The sequence below is a fragment of the Hippoglossus hippoglossus genome, chromosome 9 (genome assembly GCF_009819705.1).
Source record: "Hippoglossus hippoglossus isolate fHipHip1 chromosome 9, fHipHip1.pri, whole genome shotgun sequence".
In the NCBI taxonomy this organism is placed as follows: domain Eukaryota; kingdom Metazoa; phylum Chordata; class Actinopteri; order Pleuronectiformes; family Pleuronectidae; genus Hippoglossus; species Hippoglossus hippoglossus.
In genome coordinates this window covers 23487662-23515586 of record NC_047159.1, presented here as the reverse complement: position 1 = coordinate 23515586, position 27925 = coordinate 23487662, and the positions used below count along the sequence as shown (strand labels likewise).

The following is a 27925-nucleotide window of genomic DNA, read 5'->3' as shown; positions in this document are numbered from 1 at the left end:
CTCATGCAGACAGGCTGTAAGGTGTTTCATGATAAGTTATCATGAAAAACAACAGGATGAACGGGAAAAAAGACTCCGGACACCGAAGTGTGTGTGTCGTTCAGAGTATGAGTGTGTGAGTGAGAGAGGAGAGAGAGAGAGGGAGAGAGAGAGAGAGAGAGAGACTGTAACACTCTAGATGACAAAAGGGCCCATAGAAGAGGGTGGATGCCGGTGACTCAGCAGGAAATAACAGGTAGCCAAAAATGTGTCTCGCTCAGCCTCAACATCCCTCTTCATAGGAACAAGAAAATTCAGTATGACAAAACATCATATCCTACAGTAAAGTCATACGTGTCATCATCAGATGCCTTTTCACTCACTTGACGAAGTACAAAACTACTGAATTTGAAATATATTGCAATATATAACCTGACTTCCATTTCAGACGCAATGAGCCTGTAAGTGTTTTTGCCTGAATAAACAACTACACTTTTCATTCTGATGCAACAGTATAACGACTGTTAACGAAGAAGACTGCAGTTGACAGCCTTGAGCTGTCCCTGCTTCACCTTCATATTTGGATTTCACACGAAATATGAGGTGGTGTTTTGCAACAAATAATAGATAGAGGGCGCTGTTCTCCTACAAGAGAGGAGGCTTTCAAGGGTTTGTGGAAATGGCAAATGGTGGAACAAGCGAAAGGTTGATGGAAAAAATGTCCTCTAACATATACATCATGTTGAGTATGAAAAAAGGTAAAGCACATGGAGTGAGGCCAAATAATAGATATTTATAACAGTAGAAATTTTGACAGGCCATGATAGTAAATACCATGTTAATGATGGCTGTATTCCATTTCATTTCAGCCGTATATATGCAAGGCTTTATATCATGTGGATTCACTCTCTGGCTTACTCCAGTTATTGGAACCGTTAAAACCATTAATGTTATTACTTACACTTTGTCACGTGTCTGAATGAAAAACAGCCGTAGTCCGGTTTCTGGGCAGTGTCACTCTGAGTGGCTGGGTTAGGGTTAGGGGGCTGAGAGCTTAATGGGAAATCAATATGTGAAGTTGATTTTCTGCTATCAGCTTCACAAATTGCAATAGTAATGAGTGGACAGTGATCATTGTCCCAAGAAGGAAACTTCCACCTCAATCTCATGCTGCATATTAGCTGTTAGCATGCAACAAGCAAGTCAGAGGCCTAGTGTAACATGGTGGTGGTATAGTTTTGTGATTTGTGTAGGCCTACTTCAGAAAAGCTGAGAAAATATAAATTCTCTACAAATAGTCTTATTTATTGTTACTATTTTTAGAGTGACTTTTGTAAGACTACTGACAGGACAGGGGCACTTTCGAGGCCAATCAGATTTCAGCCCCTGTATAAAGGTGACATGATTGAGCTGTTGAGACCAGACAGTGAGGCATGGAAGACCAACAGTATCCCTCAGGCTACATGCTGTGAAACAATGTCACAAGGTCACTGCTGAGAGAGCAGCACAATATTATTATTATCATTACTTGTTATCTATATACTCTGCCCCCCCCCCCCCCCCCTCCAGGTAGGACTGCAGCATTAACATGAAGACACTTCCCTCACCAGCCTGCTACTCTAACCTTTCTCTCCCTGACCTCCCATCCACTGCTGCTGCCTGCACAGCCACACTATCCTCACTGTGGTTTCACCTAATGGTCTCATAAATACTGTAAACACTGCTCCTGGTACATCCCAGTCGGTCGACTGCACCAACACAACCACCTCTGTTCTTAAAGATGTTTGAATACACACAGGATTTATTATATTCAGCGCTGAGATGGAAAGATTGTATGCAAAACACTATTGCTTAGTGATTGCTGATGATATCATGACTGAATGATTGAACCACACTGTGTGTACTCTCATGTCTAATCACTGAGTGGTATTATTTGCACATTGAACAGCATCTAAAAACTCCTCGGAGGCCCCAGCCTCTCCAGCCGCCCTGCTGCTTTGAAACTCATATTCCTTTGGTGCTTTGATTCGCCAGGTGTTATTCACCGGTGCTAAGCTAGGCTTTCTGTGAAGAGCTTTACTACGTGTCACGTACAGGCCACTCAGCTCTCTCGCTTTTGTTCTATCTTGGATGCACTCATCTTGTCTGATGCGCTCTCTTCACTCCGGTCCCCCGAGATCCCTCTTTCCCATACGCAGACCATCTCCTCCATCTGTTTGCATACGCACACGCCTCGTACAAAACACACATACACACTCACTCGGTTCTCTGTCCCTTGATCTAACTGTCATCTGTGATGGAGGCTGTTGCCACTCAGCCACTTCCTGCTCTGAGATGATCAGACATGGTGTGTGTGTGTGTGTGTGTGTGTGTGTGTGTGTGTGTGTGTGTGTGTGTGTGTGTGTGTGTCTTCCTGTACTTATACCTTTGTGAGGAATATTTTAATCGTAGACCCTACAGCGTGAGGACATTTTTGGAAAGTGAGGAGAGGCCGGTCCTCACTTTTTCAAAGGGCTGTTTGAGGGTTAAGACTTGATTTTAGGGTTAGGCATTTAGTTTGGATGGTTAGGGTTAGGAAAAAGGGCTAGGGAATGCATTATGCCAATGAGTGTCCTCACTAAGATAGAGGTACATACGTGTGTGTGTGTGTGTGTGTGTGTTTGTGGCTACTGTAAGAATTTTATTCAGGTGATGAAATCCAGTGAGGCTCAGACGAATCCACTGAGTTCAGGTGGAAACTAGCGGTAGATAGACGACATGATCAGGAATGTACTATCCACACTGGAGGAGACCCGAAACTACATTGCTACAACTTCTCGCTGCTGTCAAGGAGGTGCTACTGCAGCCCGAGGAGCATAACACAAAAACTGAGGAGTCCCCCCCCCCCCCCACACTGTCAGACTTCCTTGATCTTGATAAAATACTGTCTGCAGGGCCGCAGTTTTCAGATGTTAATCATGTTCCCTTTTCTTTTCCTCCTTTAACTTTTACCTAGTTAATCTCAATTCAGTGCTACCATGTCTCTTTATTCTTATTTATACTTTCATTTAAACTTCTACTCCATTTCTTCACATTCCACAGTGCATTCTCATTCTGGATGTTTTCTAAATTTGCACATTTTTGAACATACATACATACATATAATCTCTTCTGCACTCGTCACTCGCATCTCACTGTCCGATCACAGCAATTTGCATGAGTCACCATCAGCGTTTCCATACATGTAGAATCTCCTTATTGTTGTGTACGACAAAGTGGGATTTCATTAGATTTGAGATGGACACACCTTTGATAGGGACAAAACAAACTGGTGATCCTCATTAAGCAAACACATCAGTCAGATATAAGATATGAAGAACTGTATGAAAAATGTGCTTTTGTGTCTTTTGAGATATTACAAGAAACATCAAGTTCATATTGTTGATAACTTTATAACTAATATATGTTATTATGTCTAGTGGCTCAGTTCCATGAAGTGTTAAAGTTATAATCATACCAATGAGCCACCATGAAAGATATCAAAACCTTTATCAAACACAAACCTTTCATGTATAATAAGCTAAGAACCTCAGGTGACCATGAGGTAAATAATGATCAAACTAAAACAAGTATTTCTAAGAAAAGAGTGTATTTGGTCATTATTGTAAATATTCATTACCTTCCCATTTCAGACTGCGCTTCATGATAGTCATACAATCGTCATGACTGTGGGTAGAGTCAGGGAGGTGGAGCGAGTCATTATTGGTCATTTGGTGACTATGAAGTGATTGAATGGTGGGTTCTTCGATGACTATGTGGCTTAAATGCCTGCTAGCAAGTGTGTGTCTGTTTGTGGGTGTGTATGTGCACCACTGGTCAGGGAAGTCCTGGACGGTGAAGGTCAAAGTAAACTGGGTGTGTGCAGGGCCCGGATAAGCTGCTGGATTTGACTAATCTGAGAAGCGAGGATGTGGAGCGGTAGGTCAGTAGGCCTGTGACCCTGACACACACAGACACTAACAAACACACCTACTTTTACAACTCTGTCAATAACAGTTGTACACACACAGCAGCAGCAGGTAGGTTATGTCAATACACTCAGCTGGAGCATGTTATGCTTGGCTCAGGATAAACTGCATTGCAGTCGGTCTCCAGTTTCATGTGCAGCTTAAAGGTGTGTCTTTTTGTGCACGCTTTCATGCAAAGTGCTTTACAATAGGACGTGACTGGAAGATTATCTTACACCAACAAGATAGACGGACAGACAGACACACAGACAGACAGACAGACAGACAGACACACAGACACACAGACATGATAGATAGATAGATAGATAGATAGATAGATAGATTTTTAGATACTGTCCTGACCACTCCATTGTGCTGAAGCTCCCTCAAGCCTTTCCTTGAACGCAATGACCCCACTGCACCTCCCCCACCACGCACTGTACTCATTCTCATGACCTCAACAGTCTACTGCATTAGCACCAGGACACGCATGTTAACACATGACCGTCATCATTCGGTGGTATCGCTCAACTGCCACGAGGTCTACCTTTGTACTGATTTGGAGCATCTTAATGAGATATTGAGAGATTGAACAGATTTTTCCTTTCAAAAATTCAATTGACAATGACAAGTGTTTTATTATTTTACCCTTATCTCATATGCTAACTTAATGTGCGCTAAATGTATGTGTACTATGTCAATGTGTGCTAAGCTAATGTGTACAATGTTAATGTGAGCTTCACTAATGTGTGCCAAGTGATTGTGTGCTAAGTTAACGTGAGCAATGTTAATGTGTTCTGAGTTAACAGGTGGATCTAGCGATGTTACCAGATGCTTATGAAGTACTGTTGAAAACAGTTATAACATCCAACATGGCACTCTACTAAAATGATGGTCTGTAATTTTGTCAAAATGTTAAATTATATTACGCAAAAATAACCCAATTTTAGACTGTGTGCAAACTTGCTGGTCAGTGTGAGTAAATAATTCACACTCATTCTGAATAAATACACTTAACTTCGAAACACACACATTTCTCCATGTGTCCATATAAAAACCCTTATACTTCATTAACACCTAAATTAGCAGGTATACACAGGATCTGTTTTTTTCCCTCGTGCGTGATGACAACGTGCTGGAAACCGAGGCGCTCTCTCACCTCGCTGTCTTGCAATATTAGTGCGTTCACCCAAGTGTCTCGTTTCCATCAATGCCGGAGCCAATTAAAACCTGTGTTGGCTGCAGCGTCATTTGATCCAGGACAGGAGTGAATGTCGATTGTGTCCATTCCCATTGCAGACAAAAGCCAGATGTAAGCAGGTGTTAGTGGGTGTACATGGCCTGCTATACAAACAACAAGCAGTTAAGCTGTAATGTAGGCAAATTGCTGCCCTCTGTGAACGGATTCTGAAGACCTTAGTAGCTAAAACATTTAGAGTTGTAATTGTGCAACCTCATTTAGTGAAACACCTGTAATATCATATAGTTGCTATAACCCAGTTGTGAGGCAGTAATATTAACCAGTAACTTAAAAAAATTTTAAGTTACCAAAAATAATTCTTTGATATCAAAGTGGAAAACTCAGTTTGGGTTTCCCTGGCTGATATTTGATCTGTCAGTCCTCTGATTTCCTTGCAGACTTCAGACTGAACCAGTCGATTGTAAATGTCAGGTCTGGTGCATTCGGTGCAAATGGTGGAGAAGACTTTCCCTGCACCCTGGATGAACTATAGGTTCATATGAGACTTTCTATGTTTCCCCTCCTGGAGCTCAGTGTCCAAGCACGGCAACCATATAATATATATATTGAAACAATTCTATAGCTGAGAAGGAGTTGCAGAGCTCTCCATGGCAGAGGGAAACATTTTTTTTTCTTGCTCCCTTCCCCCTCAGCAGTCAGACAGCTCCAGAAGGGATGTGGGATGCTTTTCAAGATGCCCATCCCCCTCATTCCTCTCTTTCTCTAGCGTTGTGTGTGTTGGTTATTGAGCTGTAGTCAGATGGCTGTAATCATAAAAACCTGGGATTTGGCCAGCAGACTAAACTGGGTGGTTGGTGAGAATCAGCTCCCCGTGGAGGCTTTCTTTCAACTGCGGCACAAAACCTCATCATTACAGTCTATTTAACCTCCACTTCAACACCAAGATTATTCATTGTATGAAAAACCAGTTGGCTGGCTTCCTTGGTAAAAGCCTTCATTTGTTCTCGGAGTATAATTACAGCGCAGGCGAGTTTGTCCTGAAAGACAAATAAAGACAAGGACAAGATGGTAGGTAGGTAAACAAGGGTTTCAAATGTTTTATTCCTTTAATATCACTGACAAATATAAATTGCTGCTCCACAATTGGTTTTCAAAGGGTTTTTTCTGCCCCACATTTAAAGTGAGTGTCCAAATTCTCCAATTCTTAAAAAGTAAGTGCACAAAACGTCCACTGTTAAATAATTGTTCAACAAACAGACATTTGGCCTTTCCAAGAAGAAAGGTGGCAGGCGACGACAGCGATGTTCATGGAGCTATGACGATGTGTTGTCTTGTGTGTTTGTGCGTGTAGTTGTGTAATGCATGAGAGCACCATGCCTGAGACCATCACAATGAAAAGGAATGACCTTTGTGATATGTCGATATATCATAAACACTCATACATATCGTATAACTCTGTTAGGTCGTACATTTGTGTCTGTTTTAAGGCATTATCAGCCGCTTTGTGTGAAGGGACAAAAAATTTGCTAAAACCAAAGATACACATGAGCGTGATTTCCCCCTGATGCTGAAACCTGTAGCTTAAACAACTGGTCTGACTGTAGTCTTGTTCTTTGAGAGAGATTCCACACCTGCTTCTTAAAAAGGCAGATGCTGAGAGCACCAGGGCTTCTGTCCAGGGGATCACGCACGCACACACCTCACCTGCACCATGGAAGCCAACACAGCATGTGGAGGAGGGAGTCATGCTCACAGGAAACGCTCACACACACATTCACACATGTTGATTGGCGGAAGAGAGGCAACATGCCTTGGATGAAAAAAAAAGGAGAGAACATGAGACGACCATAGACAGAGATTAATGCTTAGGTTAATACATGAAGTCTTTGTCAAGTGGACTTTTTTGCATTTTACTAGTAAACAAATGAACAGAAAAACCGGAACAGAAATATATTTTTTAAAAACACCCACCCACTACCCCCCCAGAATATTTCTCTCTGAAGACAGTGACGAAATAAACACACATACACACAATCACACACACTGTATACACATGCACACACTGACAGATGGCGTCTCGGCGAACACATCTGCCCACTCACAACTACTATATCAATACATTTCCCCTTCATCGCGCAGCTACACGTTTCCGATTCAAAAGAATCGATTCACAAAACGATTGAAAAGAAAAACAAAAAAGAAAAAGCAGCATTCCACACTAAACAATCTTACAATAAACAATATGTATTTTTCAAATTTTCTTTTTTCATTTTTTTTGGTGTACCATCGTCATGCTTTAACTGAGGTTTACAAGTGGCAGGTGCAGGAGCAGGGGAGGTTCCTTTGGCACCGTGCTGCACGGGTTGAGGACGTCTACATAGAGAAAAGCTGCGATCCTCTTCCCGCCCGCGATGATTCTGAACCAAACAAGGGCCTAAGATCTCACAGTGAGAGCAGCCATTTTGTTTGAGGCTTCTTGGCGTGAAAATGGACGAAACGGGCAACATATTTTTGCCAGAGGAGTCGACACCGCCCTCAACCTGGCCACCAGTTCCTCTCGCACAATTTTAGAAGTTATACAGATTTTTTTGTCCTATTATCCCTCCTTAAAAAGGGCGAGATGGCTTTGAAAACAGCTAAAAATTAGAATCATCACATTTCATTTTTCAAGGAGCACTGTGCCGAAATCTGAACAGACACAAAAGCCTTGAGGCACAAGAGACCTCTCTAAATATTCTATAGATTGACTATGCTGTGCAAAAAAAACTACACATAGGAAACTCTCAATAAACCTCACAAGAAGAACATAGGCTATGACTAAATATATTTATATATATTAATCTATATATTTAGTATATCTAATAAATACATTTGTTGATAGACATAGAGATCTTTCTTTAAACTATTTACATTAAAATTTGTACTTTTTTTGCAGAAACAATAAATAGCTATCAAGGCAAGGCGGAGGAAAGAAAATCTGTGGTTTTTACATTTTGGTGCTCGTCCGACGTGAACACAAAGAAAGAGGTAAACTCTCTCAGGCGACATCCATACTACTACGTTTACGTTTGAAACGATTTTTGTCCACACAAGTGTGTCCACACACGCCTAAGAACGCATATAACATGAACACTAGGCAAGCGCATGCCGGTTTAAACAGGAAGGCATGGGTGTCCTGCTGGACGCAGAAATTGTCACAGTTCACTTAAATAACAGCTGGTTTTCTCGCATGTAAACAGTTGTACCATTGTAAAATGCAGGATTTAACTGCAATACAGCTGTTAGCAAAGACAACAGGGTCAGCGACACTTGTAATTGATTATACATGTTGCGTTCTACACTGTTAGCTGAAGCTAATGCTGGTTGTATTCTTATGGAAGGGGTTCATGTGAAAGGAGCCTGACGAGTCAGTGAAGGCAACATCGTGACTGACAGAACCAATCAGCAACTGTTTGTGAGTGTCTACGTCATCATTTCCAAACATCTCTGTTTCTGCCCTTCCAGACTAAAACGCTGTGCCGGAGTTTTCAAACTAAAACGGGCCACCAGCACTTTTCTAAAACTCCAGAGTAGTGTGGACGCCAGGTGTATTCGTAGCAAAGTTGGTGCATTTCCAAACAAAAACGTAGTAGTGTGGATGTGGCCACAGCATGTTCCCACTGAAGAGTCAAAGCCGGTCATTTTGTTGGGTGACTCCCATCGTCTCAAACCTAACTCCACCCATCCTAAGACATTGGCAAGAACATTCGCCCCATAAAAATAATACTCTCATTCTCCCCTGCCTGTCCTTTCTACATAGTGGAATGTGCTCCAGTCTCTTGACTGGTCTCAGTAGGTGGGTTCTTCCCTTCTTTTAGGTGAACAGGGCAGTGAAGAAGAACAAGTGTACAAACATGTTCCAGAACTGCTCCAGCATTCCGCCTGGTGGTGGCTGGTGTTTTTTTTTAGGTTTCCTAAATCTGCCAGTGACCCCTGTCGTTGCCAGGCTCAAACGTGACAAACACACATATGATAAAAGGATGCTGTAAAAACGCCACCATCATCAGAGAGAGGCAGAGAACATTGAAACCCACCCCCTAATCCCTCCCACATACCCCAGCCCTTAACAATCTCATGCTGCACAAGTTTTTTTTGTCTGTTTTTGTGTAACTTTCCCTTCTGAACTGCAGGCGTGGACATAAAATTACAGGATAGTTACCCGATTGCCTGCAAAAACCTGGGTACTAAGGGACGTATTGCTGTCGGCCCCGACAATTTAATTTAGTGTCCACAAAGTCTGCTGCACCACACAGCATGGGCAGAAAACTGACATGTCTCAAAACTCACTTATGATAACAGCTGCAGTGGGGGCCTTTAAGTTTTTAAGAGACAGTGTTTGAAAAAGATGACACAGTTTTACAAAAAGCAATTTTAAGTGCAAATCACCATGCACCGATGGTTGACTGGTGAGCAGGGTGTTGAAAAAAAGCCCCATCTCATGTCAGTGTCACACCTTGGGGGGGACTCTGTCTCAATGGACAACAAGGAGCGATGGAGGGGTGTATGTTTGTGTATGTGTTTGTGTGTTATGTATGCGCGTGTTTGTGTGTGTGTGTGTGTGTGTGTGTGTGTGTGTGTGTGTGTGTGTGTGTGTGTGTGTGTGTGTGTGTGTGTGTGTGTGTGTGTGTGTGTGTGTGTGTGTGAAGTATGAGTGAAATCTCATTAAGTTCTTCCTATGGCCCTTGAGGCATAGAAAAAGAGGCAGTGGGATATTGTGTGGTAACATTCTCTGGCTGAAAGTTGTGGTTCTGACAAATGGGGGGGACGGATGGAGGTGGAGTGTCTTTAAAATCCCACTCATTTGATTGGTGCAGAGCAGAGTGAGTGACAGCCTAAAGACTGACCGCTGATGACGGACAAGATATGGGCGGGTGTCTTAGGGAGGAGTTGCAGCCCGAATAGAAGCCTCCGTGGGGACAGGAAGTCCGCAGAGGCCTGAGTGGAGGAGAGGCCTTGGACGTGGGTCAGTCCTTGAGGAGAGGGAGGCAGGGAGGAAAGAAAGGAGGAGGGGTGAGGTCTGAGCAGGACAAGGAAGTCATGAGAGCATCTTGGGATGGGATTGGCTGAGGGGAGGAGGTGGGTGCTGGGTCAGTGACCAGTGCTGTTTATAGGCTGCAGCCCAGCTGCTTGGCCATCTCCTGAGTGTCCTGCAGGCGCAGCAGGCTGGCGCTGGAGTAGCCCTCATCGCTACAGCTGCTGCGCAGGCTGCCTCTCTCGTCTCCTGAGTCGCTCACGCTGCTGGTGCTCCACTCCAGGTCACCCAGCAGGTAGTCTGTCCCCTCCACATCCACGTCCAGGTCCTCTGTTGAGGTACAAGGGGACACAACAACAATGTGGTCAGAATGAGAGGAGATTCTGACGACACGCTATGTGGTCAGACGCTATTTGTTGTTTTTTTGTTTGTTAGCAAGATTATGGAAAATTACTGGACAGATCACGAAACTTGGTAGAATGATGTAATATGGATCAGGGGGCACTTTATTTAACATTGTGAGATATGTTTTGTGGATATGGATATTTTTTTGCATATGTTTACCGATCCCAGGGAATAATACATGAATCTCAAAACAAATCAGACACATTGAGTGGTCTGATATCTAAGAGTGTGTGAAATTTGGTGCAGCTTGATTGAATTTAAGGGGGCTGTTGGGCCTTGGAGGAGGTACACACTCTACTTAGTTCCATTCTAGTTTTACACTTGCTTTACATTTCAGCAGAAGCTGCTAGTATGACAACAAGAAATACTGAATGTATACAATGCTGAGGTAAATGCTTCTTAATGTTACTTAATGTCGAGCTTATTTTGAAGAGTAATTACATGTTGCTGTATCTTGGGCTGCAACTATCTAAAATCAAATTTTTAAAATCTTCAAACGTTTTGACAATGATTTTCTTGATTGACCATATATCCAAAAAAAATGTTATGTTAAAATATGTTAAAAATGCTCCTTCAGTGTATCTTATTTCCTCACATTGGACAAGCTGCAACTAGGTGATGTATTAGCTCCACTTCTCCACTTAATAATAGTCAAACAATAGTTCTAACAAAACCTGAACTAAAATCTCACAGGGAGAGCAGCCATTTTGTTTGAGATTTGTATGCATGGAGATAGACAGATGGGCAACACAGTTTTTCCAGAGAAGACGCCATTGCCCTCAACCTGGTCACCAGCTGCCTGTGATGATAGTTAGAACCAAACAGGAACACAGACCTATGAGATAAAAAGCTCATAGCCTGGCTCATTCTGAATGATGTCTAAATCTCTCATAATAATATACAGTCTGTGTTTCCTGTTTTTATGCAACAGTAACTTTGTTTAAAGCATCTATAAAGAACTCTTGTTCTTTAAATACGATGACTTTGTTATAACAACATTTATTATTATTACCTTTTACTACACATTATACTGGTGGAGTGTAGTCTTAATATTTAACAGGAAATTGCCTTGAAATCACTAAAAATACAACACTAGAATATTGTATTACTGCTACTACACTACCAACACATCTATCCGTTACAATTGAACTGATTTGTTACTTATAAATGTTTTTATTTTTATTTTGACTAATTACAGAGAAGTCCATCCTACAAAGGTTTTCAATGGTTAAATAACCTTTTGTTGTCATCAATACAAACTTAGAGGACATCAAATGTATTGCACTTGTCTCTGCCTGGCTCCAGAGGGCTATAATAAATCCTTCTAGTTTTTAATTTCCTGCAAACATCCCCACTATCACCACAGCCTTTTCATTTTACTTTCACAAAATCTGATTTATAGGGCAGCTAACGACAAGATAAAGGGCTCCAGGCAAACTCCTTTGAGTTTCTCACCACACTGTAATATCACGCACAATCTGTGAGTAATTACATCAATAAAAACTTTTCATAAATATCTAATCCACTGCGAAAACACAGATGACCACAGTAACATGTTATTCTTTATGAGCTGTGGAGTAGGAGAGTTTTAGTTTGTGAATACACCTGCTCCCTCAACTATTTTATGGAGAGACATGAGTATATTAAGTCTGTGTGTCTGTGTCAGGCTCACCCTGGTCAGAGTCGCACTTGTCGGACACAGTGGAGCCGGTGCTGTCCATCCGGGTCCTCTCCACCCCCAGCTGTTCCAGGCGCCTCCTCAGGTGTCTCTGCTCCCGCTGTAGCTGCTCTACGGTGTGCTGAGCTCTCCTGTCGCTCTCCTCCAACCTCTGCCAGGAGCAAAGAGGGGGAAAAAAACACTTTAGGAGGAGCTGTCTGAAATCTAAGACATTTCAGTCACTCCAGCACACAATACTAATGCATTTATCCACCACAGCGGTTAACACGTTGCCCTGATTATTAGGTGAACACACACACACACACACACACACACACACACACACACACACACACACACACACACACACACACACACACACACACACACACACACACACACACACACACACACACACACACACACACACACACACACACACACACACCTTGATGTGATCTTTGGCCTTCATCAGCAAGCTGAGGGTAGTGTGCCTGTTAGCATCTTGTCCCAAGGGAACAAGGGATTTCAGTCGCTCTAGACACAGCCGTAGATTTGCCCGTCTGGAAAGGAAGGAGGGAACGGAGGGAAAAATCTGTCAATACATATGTACTTATTTCCTTGTCAAAGATACATGTTTATTCTTTAACATAGTAAGTACAATTAAAAACGAATGCACACACACGAAGATATGTGCAGATATGCGTTTCCAGGCGTGCTAGTATGAATGAGGATTAAAAATGAAATGCAAATGCTCGAGAGGGCGGAGATAGTTTTCAAATGAGGTGAAAGATCATCTGTGACATACTGTATGTCCACATCTGAACTGGACGTTCCATACACACACATCCACTTTTGAATTTCTCATGTCTACTCCATCTCCTCACACATCACTCTCAGCCTGCAGTCTTGGCAGCTGGTAAGCTGGTCTGGTGGGTGTTTCTGACCACTCGACCCCGCTGTTACACAACACACACCTCCAGTGTATACGTGTCTGTATGCCTGTGTGTGCGGCTGAGCGAGTGGGCGTGTGTATGTCAGCCTCTTCCTGAGAGTGAATGTAAAAATGTTATTTCGGCAGCTGAGGGCTGGCTGGATGAGCTGTTCATTTATTATCTGCTGCTGCTACAGGTAATCCTGATGATCGCGTCACTACCAGAGAGAGTTGGACACACCAAGAGAAGAGACTGATTTGAATGTGGCCACAGGACATGCACAAATATATTCTTAGCCCATGGCCTTTTAAAAAAAAACACACACACACACAAAGCAGAGTTCAGCAGCTGAAACCAAGTGCTTGTTTCTCAGCTGACCCAGTCAGCAAAGGGCAAACGGACTGTTCTTACATAACTTGGAAATGCTCAGGCTTGTGTTGTTGTGACATAATAAGGGATCAGCAAGGCTAGATAATGTTTGTTCAACAACATTGAAGAGCAGCAGACTCATGAAACAGATCGGGTCAAATGGCGTCTGAGTGAGAGGAAACGCTGCGGCCGTGGCAGTAGCACACAGTGCTATTTCAGCAACAGGTTATTCTGGTTCAGTGTGACTTCAGTGCAGTGTGTCAATGGGTGAATATGTATGTGAAGCTGCAGGTTTGTCTGCTTATCAGCCGAAGGCCACGGTCTATATTTCTCTGATCTAATTTCACACTTGTGTCCTCTTTAAGTGCGTCAGACCGGTCTCAGTGCACCTGTTTGCTCTAACACAATATCTGACTTTTTTTGCAGAGAACAGTAGCAGCTGAGTCTTTCCACAGTTTCTCCAGAGGATGTATATGTGTGAATGCATCTGAGCAGAGAATCTGCCGCTACATGTGCATGTGTGAAAGGGAAACAGCTCAAGAAGACGCACACAAAGATGTGAACTTAAAGGAGGACAACATTTATGAGTGTTTAGTAATAAGGGTCAACGTCATTGTCTATGTGCTGCCAACAAAAACAAGTGACTTCACTAATTTCCGCTGAATTTATGAATGTTATGTCCTGCCTGAAACTCTACCCAGGCACCACCCCTCACCTGAATTTCCAGAGACTTTCCTGTTGTTGTGAATGCCTCTGAGCGGAGATTCCCCTGCTGCATTCTTCATGTGTGAAAGGAAAACTCCAGTCCAGACATTTTCTGGCGTTCACATCTGAAAACAGCTATAAAGAGCCATAATGCTTTTATGCTCTGAAAAATGTCTGGAAATTTAGGTTCGGAGATTGTGTCTGAAAAGGGCTCGATGAAAAACTACAACCAGGTCAGCAAGATGCCTGTCGTGCCTGTCTAGCAGGAAATCAGTCCTCTGACACTCAGCAGTAACTGCCCATGAGTGGTTTGGAGGAACTTAAGTATTAGAAAAGGGTGTGGTAGTGGCTGGAGTCATTCTTTGTGGACACAGATATGTACAAACTGATACCAGAGTCTGTGTTTTATGATATGAATTCTACAAAAAAGGACAAAATAAAGTAGGATGGAGGTGCTGTGTCTGGCTTGGTCTGAAATTAGGCAAATGTGCGAGTCCAACTTGTTGCATAAAACAGTTGCAACTGGGACATTTCTTGCAACCCAGAGTGGTTTGTCTTACAGTAACCCGTCACCTCCTAAAAACTAAAAGGTCCGCACAATGCGCTTTGACTTAACGGCAGTAAATCACCCTGTCACCTGCACTCTCAACCTCTGACCTCTAGGAGTAACTGCGGATGACTAGCTGGGAGGAACTTTAGTGCATAGATAAAAGGAAAGAAGCATGGTGGTGGCAGGTCATGTTATGTGGACATTAAGACTCACACACGCACTCTCTGTGGTTTTAGATCAGCCAAAGCGGAACAGGATAAAGATATGGAGGGCTGGGGTGTGGAGAGGTGGTGCGGTGTGTTGCAGTCCTCTGGCTTTGCTCGCACTGGGTCACCATGAGTCATTTATTATCTGCCTGTGATGGGTTTCTGTCATCAAGTGAGAAACTGGCTAAAGGCTATGATTATTCTCAAGTTTAATACAACAAGCAGTGGTCATAATTTTCAACTCACGCACGAACAAGCATGCAAAGGGCTAAATCCCAGGCACAGGCCTCAGTGCCATATATTATTCAGGCTGACCACTAAGCTGCGTCTCTGGATCACCTAGCAGAGGCAGGATGGAGCAGAGAGCGATGCCGGCTCAGACAGGCTCACACAAAATAAGATTCATATTTAGACTTAAAATGTCGGCCTGAAGAACTGCTGAGAAACAGCAGCAGCATTTCATGCTCATTGCAAAAAAAATATTTCTGACTGACGGATTCACTGAAATAGAGCATACGTTTATCCAACCATGTAAAATGTTGCATAGACAGCCCAGATGTACGATATTGAACCATGATCAGCAGTTTTTAGTAGTAGACACACTGAGCCACCTGATATAACCACGGTACCATTTGACTCATTCGTCTTAGTAGATGGTGAGAAACCAGTGGTTCTGTTAGTACAAATAAACTCTACTAGTGAACCCAGTCAATGTCAATCTAATACACCGTCTGTAACATACAGGTTTGTGCTTCTCTCCTTTACTGAGTATTTTTTGCTATTTTCTGATATTCATATGTTCTTGAAAACACAATTCATACACTGCACACTCTGAAGCCGTCACTTTGATAAGGTTCCTGGGTCATTCAGATATCATCTGACACATGTTAACATCTTATCCCATTCACTCCTACTTTACTGTTTTTCTACATCTGCAAAGGCACCTGGTAGATGTAAAGCAGATCACTGCATGAAGCTTATTTTCACTGTTAATTCATCAATCGCAAATTTTTTATGTGTAAATGCAGATTCAGCACTCTTACACAAATGTGATTCAGGTCTTTTTAAAGACTTTCTTTGGACTCCAACTCTTACTGCATACTTTCATCTACAGAAATAATTCAAATGATAAAATGTTTATAACTTATAATATTTTTTTTTATATTCAGCTTTGGACTGTTAGACCTGAATACATTTTTTTCATATCTTCACAGATTACAGTGAGCGTGTACTGTAAAGAATGTTACGCCTCAGTGTGCGTGAACATCACTCTTAACACCGAAATTGCAACCTCTAACCCATAAATTGTACAACAAATTAGAAGTGTGTGTTCTTTAAGGCAATATGACTATTAAAGCAGAGTGATTTACAGAATTTGGAATAAAGCCTCTGAGTGACGCAAGCATCATCCAACTGAAATACAAACGTGGAACTGGATTTTTTAAAATCTATTTTCTACATTTTCCACACCAGGGACACAAAACTGCACAAATGTGAGAGGGGACGTTTTTCTTTTGTGTACAAACGTTTGGTGATCACAGTTTGTGATCTGAATCTATCGACAGTCACACTCCAAGAGAAAGAAGCTTTCACCATCACTATGGCAACTTTAACTACAGCTGCCGATACGCAGATGATGGATATTTAGTTAACAGCTTCACACACAGAAACACACACACAAATTGAACTTGAATTTCTGCATCCACTTATGGTGTTGTATAATTTGTATACTATTTGTACAATGTCTCATTGTATCTCATTGCTTTTCCTTTTCAATAACACATTAAAACCAGAGCTTTTGCATTTAGATATTTAAATTTAAGCATTATCCATTTCCATTGTTAATTTAATTTGCCATGTTAAAATGATTAGTTATTATTCATTGCAGAGCTATTTTTGTTTACTTTTTCTTTTAATCATTTTACTAATCCTGAATATGAAAAACTAAAATGAATATTAATATTGTCCCACAATGAACATATTTTCATTTGATATGAGTAATGTACTAACAGTTGAACAATCTGATATGACGAGATACTTTTCATTGACAACCCATGATTTAAACACTTCCATGGCAACAGTGGGGGAGGGCTTTTCTGGTGTGTTATGAACTGAGGAACAGCACTAACACAATTACACACACAAACAAAGACATTTTAACATACCTGTTCTTTTCCATTTCGTTGTGTGTAGACCTGTGGAGATAAAACAAAACACAGATGAGAAAATGACAGCACACATAATAACATGGTGACTGATTGAAGTGTGTGTGTGTGTGTGTGTGTGTGTGTGTGTGTGTGTGTGTGTGTGTGTGTGTGTGTGTGTGTGTGTGTGTGTGTGTGTGTGTGTGTGTGTGTGTGTGTGTGTGTGTGAGATCACTGCAGTCCAAGGTCTTACTGCAGGGGAGTGAGAGAGCAAGAGAAAAGGCTGTGTGGGAGTTCATGAGCATTCAGAACAGTTGACAAAATAAGATTCTAGGAAAAAGAGGGAAAGACTGGATAATCTGATGCCCGAGGCTTGTTCTACAGAGGAAACTTATTTTTAAGGACCACACTACCAAATGCGTGATGAGGAGACCAGGAGTAAACACAGTAATAGTAACCAGAAACAATAGACAGGAGCCGAAGTGCTTAGGACCATGCCCCTTCATGTTGACCTTACATGTAGCACTGAGCGGGCTGGGGGAAGACACAATGCTGAAGGTAAACACAGAGAGAGAGAGAGAGAGAGAGTACGAAGAGATGGGGTCAAGTATAGCTTTTGTAAGGAATGTACTGGTCTGACCTGTGTGAAAAAGGGGTAAGGTGGTAAGGTGGTAGGTGGGTGGCGTGGTGTGTGGTGTGTGTGTGTGTGTGTGTGTGGGGGGGGGGGGGGTCAGAGGGGCAGAAAGCAGAGAGGATCCCCTCTCTGAATTGTCCGCCACCTAAACCCACTGATCCTCCCACCCTGGGTCCTAAAATAGACTATGCACCTTCAGCTCTGCAAGACCCTAGGCTGTCACCGCGCCATGGACAAGATCCTCACAGGACTGTCTAGCTCGCTTGCTTGCGCTCGCTTTCCAGACTAAGCTCCACTATCCTCAGTCAATCTCTGACAGCAAACATCATCACAAAGTCACTGATCAAACAGGTTAAGATTTTGTCTGTGCCACCACTGAACAGCAGTGAGTGAGTGTCTGTGTGTGTGTGTGTGTGTGTGTCTGTGTGTGTGTGTGTGTGTGTGTGTGTGTGTGTGTGTGTGTGTGTGTGTGTGTGTGTGTGTGTGTGTGTGTGTGTGTGTGTGTGTGTGTGTGTGTGTGTGTTCGGCACTGTGGGGGTATCGTCTTGTTGCAGCTTGTCTCTTTGGGTGCTCTCTATCTCATTTGAGCCAATGCAGCCAGTGTACATTCCAGTGCAGGGCAGACTGCCGCTGGTGACATAACAGCACTAGAAGGGAAATGATCCCAAATTATTCAGGCTATGGGACACCTCCCGCCTCCTGCCCTCCCGCCTCCTGCCCTCCCGCCTCCTGCCCTCCCCTCGTCTGACCCCCCTCTACTACCTCAAACACCCACAATGCATCAATATATACTGATATTAAATATTACTGAATAGTGATAAGATTATTCATTGTGAGTAATGTGGAATAATGGATGGGTTTCTCTAATCCCATATCAGTACATTACATTACAATCCTGGTCTATCAATTAGACAAGAGGATAATTAAATTACACCAAATCACCATACTATTATAATATCACATTTGCTGGGGATTTTTCTCTCCACAGTTGTAAAGTGTTTGCTCGTTGTGGGAACTGTTGGGTTTTTCTATAATATTGTGAGGTCTCAACCTTACTATGTAAAGTGCCATGAAATAATGCATGTTGTGATTTGGCGATATACAAATACATTTTAATTGAATTGAATTAAAGCTCCATCTAATAATCTTCTACAGAAAAGGAAATACAGACATTTAACATCTACAGGTCAAGGTAACTTGAATTTCAACATCTGATTTCCACTATGATTTATTTATTTATGAGTTTTGAGGCCAATTCTAGTTTTTGTAGTTAAAGTCTATATTAATGAAATATAGGCCTAGAGCAATATTTTTCTTTTACTTTCAGTTCTCTCTGGTGGACTATTATTTAACAGTGAAACTGCTTCTAAATGACCTCAAATATGGTTTGAAATTTCTGTACCAACATTTTTAGTTTCTCTTTAGCCAACAATATATTCCAATACCAAGATATTAGCACCGAGCTACGATCAGCCTAAACTATTCAGCCTGACTGATCAGCCTGCTGGTATGTTGGCCAGATAAAATTTGGATGTGCAATGTGGGTCTAAACCATTTTGTTTGGAGGTGAATCTGAAAGACAGAAATGTTGCTAAGAAACAACAGAAAGTAAAGGAGAACAAAGTTGAACTGTGTACTTGTTCTAAAAGCTCTAATAATTCTACAATTCACTCATTATTTCTCTTCCTTATTAAGCTGATTTCAGACATGAACATTAAAATGTCAGACACAATTTTCCGAATATTTTCTGGAGTTTATCTTTCTCATATGAAGAACGCAGCAGGAGATTGTCCAGGTGCATGTGTTCACAACAACAGTAAAATATCTGTAACATCCAGGCAAGGGGTGGTGTCTGAGTAGATAATGCATGAGGCAGGACATTCCCCTTGTGGAAATCACGTGGTTTTGTTTATGGTCCATCAGCATACTTATTGTCAAATGCTCTTGAATCTCGTTGTCTTTCCAAGTGGACAACTTCTTCCTTGTATAGCATATTTTTTTCATCCTGGGGTATTTGTATTCAGTTTTGCGTGCAAATTTCATCAACACAACCACTTTTCCACTGTGAACTTTCTGGACATTTTCCTGCTGTATTCTTACATGGGCTCACTCGGACATTTTACTTGGGGGTTGGCAGGAAAAGTTCTGGCAACTGTCATTTGTGTTCTCAAATTCAGGCCCTCATATGTCTAAAGACTAATGTTTTCATGCATGTACTGCAACTCAAAACTTACCTAGACATTATCAGGAGGAGGCAAATGTCTGAATTAGTTGGGTTGGACATTAACCACACAGCAGCTCTCTCGAACACCGTCTGTGTAATGTCCTACTGAGCCCATGTGTGAATGGAGCCGGTCATTGTGCAGAGAATTCACGGTGAGAGAGTGGGCGTGGTGATGACGTTTCTATCACGAAACCAAAAGATTACAAATATCACAATACAAAATGTTACTATTTGTGCAGCCTATGATTTGCATCCTGCTCGCTCTACCCAGATGCCGCCCATCATCTAGACCAAACAGAGTATATGCATCGTGCATCCTGTTGTGTGCTACATGTGTGAAAGGGCAACTGTGGACAACCTGACTCTCCCGACTCCCCGATTTCACTCATGAAAATGGCTGAAGATTTACCAGTGCACCTTTCTACAGACTTGGTATCCAGCTCAGATTCTACACTCAAATGATTCCACTATTAACCTGTTTTTCCCCGTTTTTCCTGTAGCTTTACCAAGTCCACCACATTAGCCTGATGGAAAGATGCCATTTGCCTTGGGTCGAGGGGTGTGGGGGGGTTATGAGTCTCCATCTATGTAATGGAGAAGCTGGTGCTCTCCACTGACTGCCAAGAGCAGGACAGACACATGGGGGGGAGGAGAGGAGGTGAGGAGAGAGCAAAAGCAAGAAGGAGAGAGAGAGATGAGGGGGAGAAGGGAATCACTACAACTGACTCACTACACATACACACCAGCAAAAGCACGGTGACGACCCTCCCCCACTACTCACACATCCATAGCATGAGGAAACAGCAGAAATTGGAGGGGCTTGTATATACTGGGTCGAATGACTTCAGATACACAGAAGGCTGCCTGTCCTACATTTCAATTTTCAACAGCAACAACAAAAAACCTCAATTACAGATCCATTCACTCAGTCGCTGTGTTGGTCGAGCTATTAAAGATCAAGACTAGGGTTGCAAAATTCCGGGAATATTCAAAGTTGGAAACTTTCCATGGGAATTAACGGGAATATACGGGAATATACGGGAATATACGGGAATTAACGGGAATAAACGGGAATAAACTGGAAATTTTGTGGGTAATTTATACTAACTGTATTTACCTTGTCATATACAGACATAAATATAAACATTTTGTTTTGTCATAAGCTGATTTGAGCCCTGAGGAAACTTTGGGCACTTGACTATATGCTTCTGCATCTTTGTGGCATTCTTAACATAGGTCTTTGCACAGTATTTGCAAATGTACACAGCCTTTCCTTCTACATTGGCTGGGGTGAAATGTCTCCACACATGAGATAGTGCACGTAGCATTGTTCTGTAGAATAAGATGAGAAAAAAGCTTGTAAAAAACACTAATGCAATGCCAGAGATATAAATAGTTAGCTAAACAATTGGAATCGTCTTTAAAAATATTTTACAATTGATGGATAAATGAATAGAAATAGGCTAGATGAACAATCCTCAATCAGCATGCTAATATATTTTCCCCAGTAATATCATCAAAACTTCCCTGACTAGTCCTTGGGCTAATGCAGTAGTGTGGCCTCAATAGCCCTGCTGTAGTGTGCAGGATGCTGGGAATTATCTGTGCATGTGATGGAGAAATGCACAGTGCAGGGTTGAAATTCAACGTGCAGCGTGTGCTGCATTCCATACATCTTTAAAATAGAGTTTTGAATGACGTTTTTATTGCTCAGCGTTTAATTTGCGGTAGTTTTTTTTCTCCCAAAATTCCCGAGCTTAACTTCCCATGGAAAGTTTCCGGAAATTTACCGGAAATTTTCCGCCCCTTTGCAACCCTAATCAAGACCCAACATCATAGCAGACAACATCAAATCATCAAGACTCTGCAAACTCCTCTGGTTCTGCTGCCCTTAAACACTGATGAGTAATAGCTGATAAAGTCTTCACAGCTAATGGGGGGGGAGTTAACCTAACCTTGTAGTTAAACAATGGTTGAGTAAATGTTGTCACGCTTAACGGTTTTCAAGCTGCAAACAAGGACGAACCTGCAGCAGCTCGACTTTAAATAGAAACCGAGGTCCACATTTTCTTCACCGAGCACGTCTAAAAATGTAGCGCCAAGTAAGCATGTGAAGACATGATGCTGGAGGCAGGTATGTTCTTGCAGTGTACCTGCTCGTGTGTCACTGAGTGTATGTTGATGATGGAAGAACACTACAAATGTGTCACACTATAGTCAAGCCTAAAAGCCTCTTTCCTGACCAAACAAAATATTTAAAGCCGTTTTCAGACATGACCTTCGTGTAAAATCTGGAGAATTGGCTACGGTGTATACCCAGAGTTTGCCTTTCACACATGCACAACACAGCGAGAGGTTCTCTGCACAGACGCGTTCACAACAGCGACATATCCTCTGCATTATTCAGGTGAGAGGTGGAGCAGCCGGGTGCAGCAGACAGAGGCAGGAAGTGACGTATTAAGTCTGATGCGGAGATCAGGTGATTTTCGTTTACAGCACCCTGACACCGTCGTCAGCTTTTATAACCTCAAACTATCTTGAAATCTTCGTCTGTGTCTTCTACGTGTGTGATACCTCTTTTTCACTGGGAGATATTTGTTTTATTTTTGTCTTTCATTTTTGCATCTGTCACTTGTTAAAAGCATCATCAACCCCCCCACTAACTTGCGGTGAATCCAGCGGATCCCCTGCTGTGTTCTCACATTGGTTTCTCCTGGATTTCTACTGACATTATACTAGAAGGGAGGAGATAGTCTGTAGAAACTGTGGAGCGTCTCACTCTGAGTCCAGTGCATATCTGAAAGCAGCTTGAGTAACACTGACTTCCTAGGCTGAATTTCCTAAACTTATATGTAAATATTAGGGCTGCAAATGATTTATTTTCAGTGTGGATTACTCTGCTTAATTTTTTTTATTCAGTCTATAAAATGTCCGGAAAATTTTGCAAAAAGTGTCAAATAGTGTCCGAGGTGGTATCTTTAAATGTCTTCTTTTGACAAACAGTCTAAATCCCAAGAATATTTACAATGATATAACAGAGACAGAAGTATTTTTAGTTGAGAAAACTGAAAAGGGATATTGTTCTGGAATTTGTGGATTTATCAAGAAATCATTTATAAATAAACAAGATATTTGAAGATGTCACTTTGGACGGACTTTATTCACTGTACGCTGACAAACTGTGTACACCAAAGATTAACTGAAAAAAGAATCAACTGATCGGGTGATGAAAATAATTGTGCAGATGTAAATTGTGTAAATCGAGTGTGCAAGTATGAATATATAGAATAGAAATGTGTAAAACTGTCTTGCAACTTTAGACCTGAGGACAAAATAGCTGGATATACATTGGGTTATGTGGGGTGACACGCCTATATATCAAACTATTTATGTGGACATTTCCATACTTCACCTCATGTGCTCTATACACTGCATACTGAACTTGGCATCAAGCCATTTTCAGCTCAGGGAACGACGCAGACCAACTAGTTTGTACGTGCACATGTTTGAAATGTTTATGGCTGTCCTCACGAGCCAACACTCGAAGACAAGCCTGCCATGATAAGAGAGTTGGAGGATGTGATAGTAGTTCAAATGGGGATAATCGATCAGCTGTAAAGATCTATTTTGTCTGATCAAATCCAGGACAAATCACAACGCTGGAGACACTGAGTGTAGACGGTGCAAAAAGGGGGCTGTGGTTCAATATTGTGGTACAAACATGTTCACATTAACTGCCCGTGTTTAGCGGTCCTGTAACAGCTGTGTGCTGCATATACGCTGGGTAAACTAAGGTAAAAAGGCTATATATAAAACTGTTTCTGATCTATACTGTATGTTCCCGGCAGGAACCTTTCCACACATGAGATTGCCAGAGGAAGGTATTGACTCCACTGGATGGTGGATGATGGATGATGACAGTGCGGCCGACATACCTGATGTGGGTTCAAGTAAGTATACAGTTAATCTGAATGGGTTACTGTGCATTATCTGACTGGCTGCCACTCTACTACTCATGTTATTCTGGTGCACTGAGGCATTTCATGCTGCTGCCACCGAATATGACATTTACGCTATGATATCAATTATCTGACTCCGTCTACCCACACTGGGCTGCGTTTTTTGGCCATCACCCATTTTTTGGCACTTTCGGTTGCAGCAATATGCCGGTGTTGTATATACTGAAGAAGCAGGTCTCCTAATGGCAACTTTTCCACCTCAGACATGCATAAATCTCTTTTTTTAGGTTACATAGAATATAGTTTCACCAGCACAGCCTTTGATGCACCATCTGAAACGGCACAGAATCATTCACACGTACAGCTGAGGGGTGAAAAGACACAGATGACCTTTGAGACAAAATCAAACTTACTCTCATTCGTACCCTTGACTTTCTATATTAATGCATACGTCACTATGCAAAATCCATCTGGATGGATTTTAATGTGCCTTCACCGCACTCTGAAATAATTGCATCACATAATTGATCAGATAAGACTATGTTTTTCCTGTTTTTCTGTCTCCATCCTGAGTAAAACTCTGCATACTGAAATCTCAGGAGATCAGCGGTTTCAGAAAAACCAGCTGGCACCAATAATCATGGCATGGTCAACGTCATATATCTGTCCTTGTATTATTGATGTACAGAATTCAGGTTACAGCCTCTGTGTGTGCAGCAGTGTCCACTGAGGTGACTTGAGCTGCCGAGAGCTGCCACCTGAAATGTTTTCTGCAGTCACCTTGACTGACCCAGTCTGCCTGACACCAGACTGATGTTTGGTGCTGTCAGTCACGCTTTAAAGAAGACAACAGCGAGTCTAAAAGTGACCTTACACCAACAAACTCACACATGCAGGCATGGCTCTAAAAGCAAAATCACTTTTTTCTGTAGAGTTACGAATAAGGTGAGGAGAATTAGGTGAGGGGTGTTAACAGACAGGTGGCAAATTCCTACCTTTTTTTCTAAAAACCAAGGCTTCGAACATTACATTGTTTTGTACAAAACTGGTGGGCAAATTTTACTGTGCAGTCTGTGACACAGCCAGTTATAGACTGTCCTCCAAATACCTTAAGTGGGTTATGCATACAGTGCATACAGTATGTACAGGCTGTTGACTAAATAAGGGTCAGGGTTCGTATGCTTTATTACTTAGGAATACTGTATGTGTAGAGAACCTTTAAAAGCTGATGGTCATCAGCGGATGTGTATTTCCTCTGAAACAAATGGCTGAGGTTGGAACAGTGTGAGAATTTTTCTAAGAATAACATAACTCGTGCTTAATTTCTAATGGCTTTTTAGCTACATAAAATAAACTTAATGTTGTTTTTTTTTAACGGGTAATTTAAGTTACCTTTGATGTGGGTCATCAGTTAAATGTTTTCCCATTCCCATTGTGGAAACTGTTACTCTACAGTAGTGGCACAATACAAAACAAAAGGAGAATCAGTATAGATGACTATATGATATGATATAACATATTAACTTTTGGAAATGTTGTTGCTCCCTACAGGCTGAATTACTGAAGACTGCCCAGTGAAGCCAAGAGATAGCATCCAAACTACTCAGCCAATGATTTATGAGCATCTATGTGAAATTGACCTCAATGACATAATTATACAGAAAATGGACTTAACGTATGTGCAGGTCGATACACATTTCTCATGTGTGAAACTGAAAAAATGTAATCAAGTTTAAAACATTTGAAAACTCAAAGGTTTGACCATGATCACATTTGAGATGGTGTCCATTCAAAATGTCATCAAATTATACACAGAATAAAGGATAAACAAATTTGCTTTTGCTAATTAAAATTAATAATTCGCAGATGAAACCTAAAGATCAAACTGGGACCAATGGAATAACCTTCTGCGTGTGGGGGCACACTGGAAGTGGGAGAATGATGGGCAGCTTGTTGATGAGCTGAGAAAAAATGAAGTGTGGAGTTTCTTTGGCCAAGAGGAGCTGAACAGCTTTTACCTGCTACTTGTATTTTTCTTGCTTTTGCTTTTCCTTTTTAGGCTTTCCCTCTCTCGACTGCTGATGAAGGGTGGCATGGAGGCATAGCCGTGTTCCGCTTCTGCAAGGAAATAAACAACATAGTGGTCACATGTCCTGATATCTGGCAATGCACAATATAGTGTTACAGCAGCACGGTGATAAGGAGCCAAACCGGGAATAGAAAGATGATAAAATGAGCCATGTTTGATCTTGATCCTTTAGGCATTCTGTGGCAGTGTGGAGCAGACATGCAATGAATGGATTTCATGCAGTATATTTATCCTGTATTTTCTCCCCTCAGCCTGCACAATGATGTCATCTTGAACTGGAATAAACCCTACTAGTGGACCACAACAGAAGGAAAGGAGGGGCCTCCATAAAAACAATGTCTCCCTGCACAATTCACTGCATTTGCCACATATGCATTCATTCTTTCACTATCAGAATTGAAAATGCAAGTGTGCGTGTTTGCACATATGCATATAATATGAATATTGATTAGCACCTATTTGGGTCAGACGATGGATTCTGATGTATTGTGCGAAATCCTGTAACATTAATGTTTTAAATGTGCAGCCTGATTATTAATATGAAAGATAAAGGTTTTTTTTAAGCAGGTTTCAAAATGACAGGTGCATAAATAGAGTGTGATGTTAAGGAGGGGGGGGGGGGGGGGGGGTCGCTGCAGGTTGTTTTTTTCACATATGAAACAGATCCTGGTAAACAACATAAAATGATTTACCTCTTTCCCTGCGCTCGAGGTACTCGGCTGCTTCGATCAACATCTGCACCATTCCGATCGCCGCCATTTTCAGCAATAACACCGATAATAATGTAACAGTCCGATGAGGGATCCCGTGGCTGCACACAACCTGCTCCCCCCGCTGGCTCTGGCGCTCAGCTGGCCGCTCGCTGCTCCTCGACTGACCGCTTCCTAAAGGCGAGAGGTGACGGCGAGGAGTCCGCTCCTGCAGCGGGTCAGACGGGCTGATTCAAAGTGCAATGCACCGGTGAGGTTGGAGAAACAAACAGGTTTTTCGTCCTCAGTGATGGCCGGTGAATGGGTTTGCTGTTAGCTGGTGCTAGTTGAGGCTGGTGCTAACACTTGTACAGTTGTGACAGCTTTAGAAAAACAGAGTTAGCTTAATATTATTTAGCTAGCTCTTCACAAACGCGGCTAGTTGAAAAACAACCAAATAAGCCTTGTTTAATAGTTAAAGAAAGAAAAACAAGTCGAGTATCATGGAGGATATGTTCTGTTCTGTTTTAGGGATCAAATAAGTTGGCTAATGTTTGCGCTCGTGACAGACTGTCAGAACAACGGTGAGAACGTCTCCCTGCCTCGGTTTGAAAGTTAGGATACACGAGCGTCGCTGTCTTGTTGACTTGCCTGAGGTGAAATGTCAGAGAAGAACAAGCTCGCTGTCATTAAAGTTACACCGACGCTGTCATCCACCCTGCTCGGCTCCCGGCTCTGTGTCTAGGCCGCTTTTTAGTTTTAGTGCTGGTTTACCGCAGTTCACGCGTGACACGTCTGGCTGGAAACGCAGAGAGCGACTGACATCAGCTACAGAAACAGGCTGTTTATCAAACTGCGTCCAAAACACAGGCTTGTTGATCTGGCGAGCTACTGTACTCCACCACAAAGCTCCTGTGTGCCGCGCTGCCGTTGGATGCTGGATTTGACAACTTGAGCTGCTATTGGTTGCTCGAGCCGTCAGTCATCAGGAGGGGGTCTGCGCCGACTGCCACTGTGGCTTCTCCTCAGCCATTTTGGTTCCATTTCCCATCCGGGAACAAGGCACCAGCAGAGCCGCAATGGCGACAGTTTCTGCGTTAGACACCGCTGCGTCGTGATTGGCTGCATTCTAATAAGCTTGTTACTCATTGGCCGCAGCGCCCACGAGCTGGAGCAACAACG

The 27925-nt window shown here is 42.2% G+C and overlaps 1 protein-coding gene across 1 annotated transcript; it reads right to left on the bottom strand.

Moving 5' to 3' along the window:
* Window positions 1-9798: 9798 nt before the first annotated feature.
* On the bottom strand, window positions 9799-27652 carry mxd1 (MAX dimerization protein 1). Its single transcript, XM_034594873.1, has 6 exons — window positions 26747-27652; window positions 25984-26083; window positions 17170-17199; window positions 12688-12802; window positions 12255-12411; window positions 9799-10507 (listed from the first exon to the last, which is right to left on the bottom strand). The coding sequence occupies exons 1-6, from the start codon at window positions 26811-26813 to the stop codon at window positions 10311-10313; spliced, it is 666 nt and encodes a 221-aa protein (XP_034450764.1). The 5' UTR covers window positions 26814-27652; the 3' UTR covers window positions 9799-10310.
* Window positions 27653-27925: the final 273 nt, after the last annotated feature.

Bases quoted from the DNA above. Each gene is read 5' to 3' on its own strand.
- mxd1 (XM_034594873.1), bottom strand. From the start codon at position 26,813: ATGGCGGCGATCGGAATGGTGCAGATGTTGATCGAAGCAGCCGAGTAC. The intron at 17,200-25,983 runs GTAAAAGCTGTT...TTATCTCCACAG, and splicing joins AAGAAAAATACAAGTAGCAG to GTCTACACACAACGAAATGG. The intron at 12,412-12,687 runs GTGTGTGTGTGT...TGCTCCTGGCAG, and splicing joins AGGCCAAAGATCACATCAAG to AGGTTGGAGGAGAGCGACAG.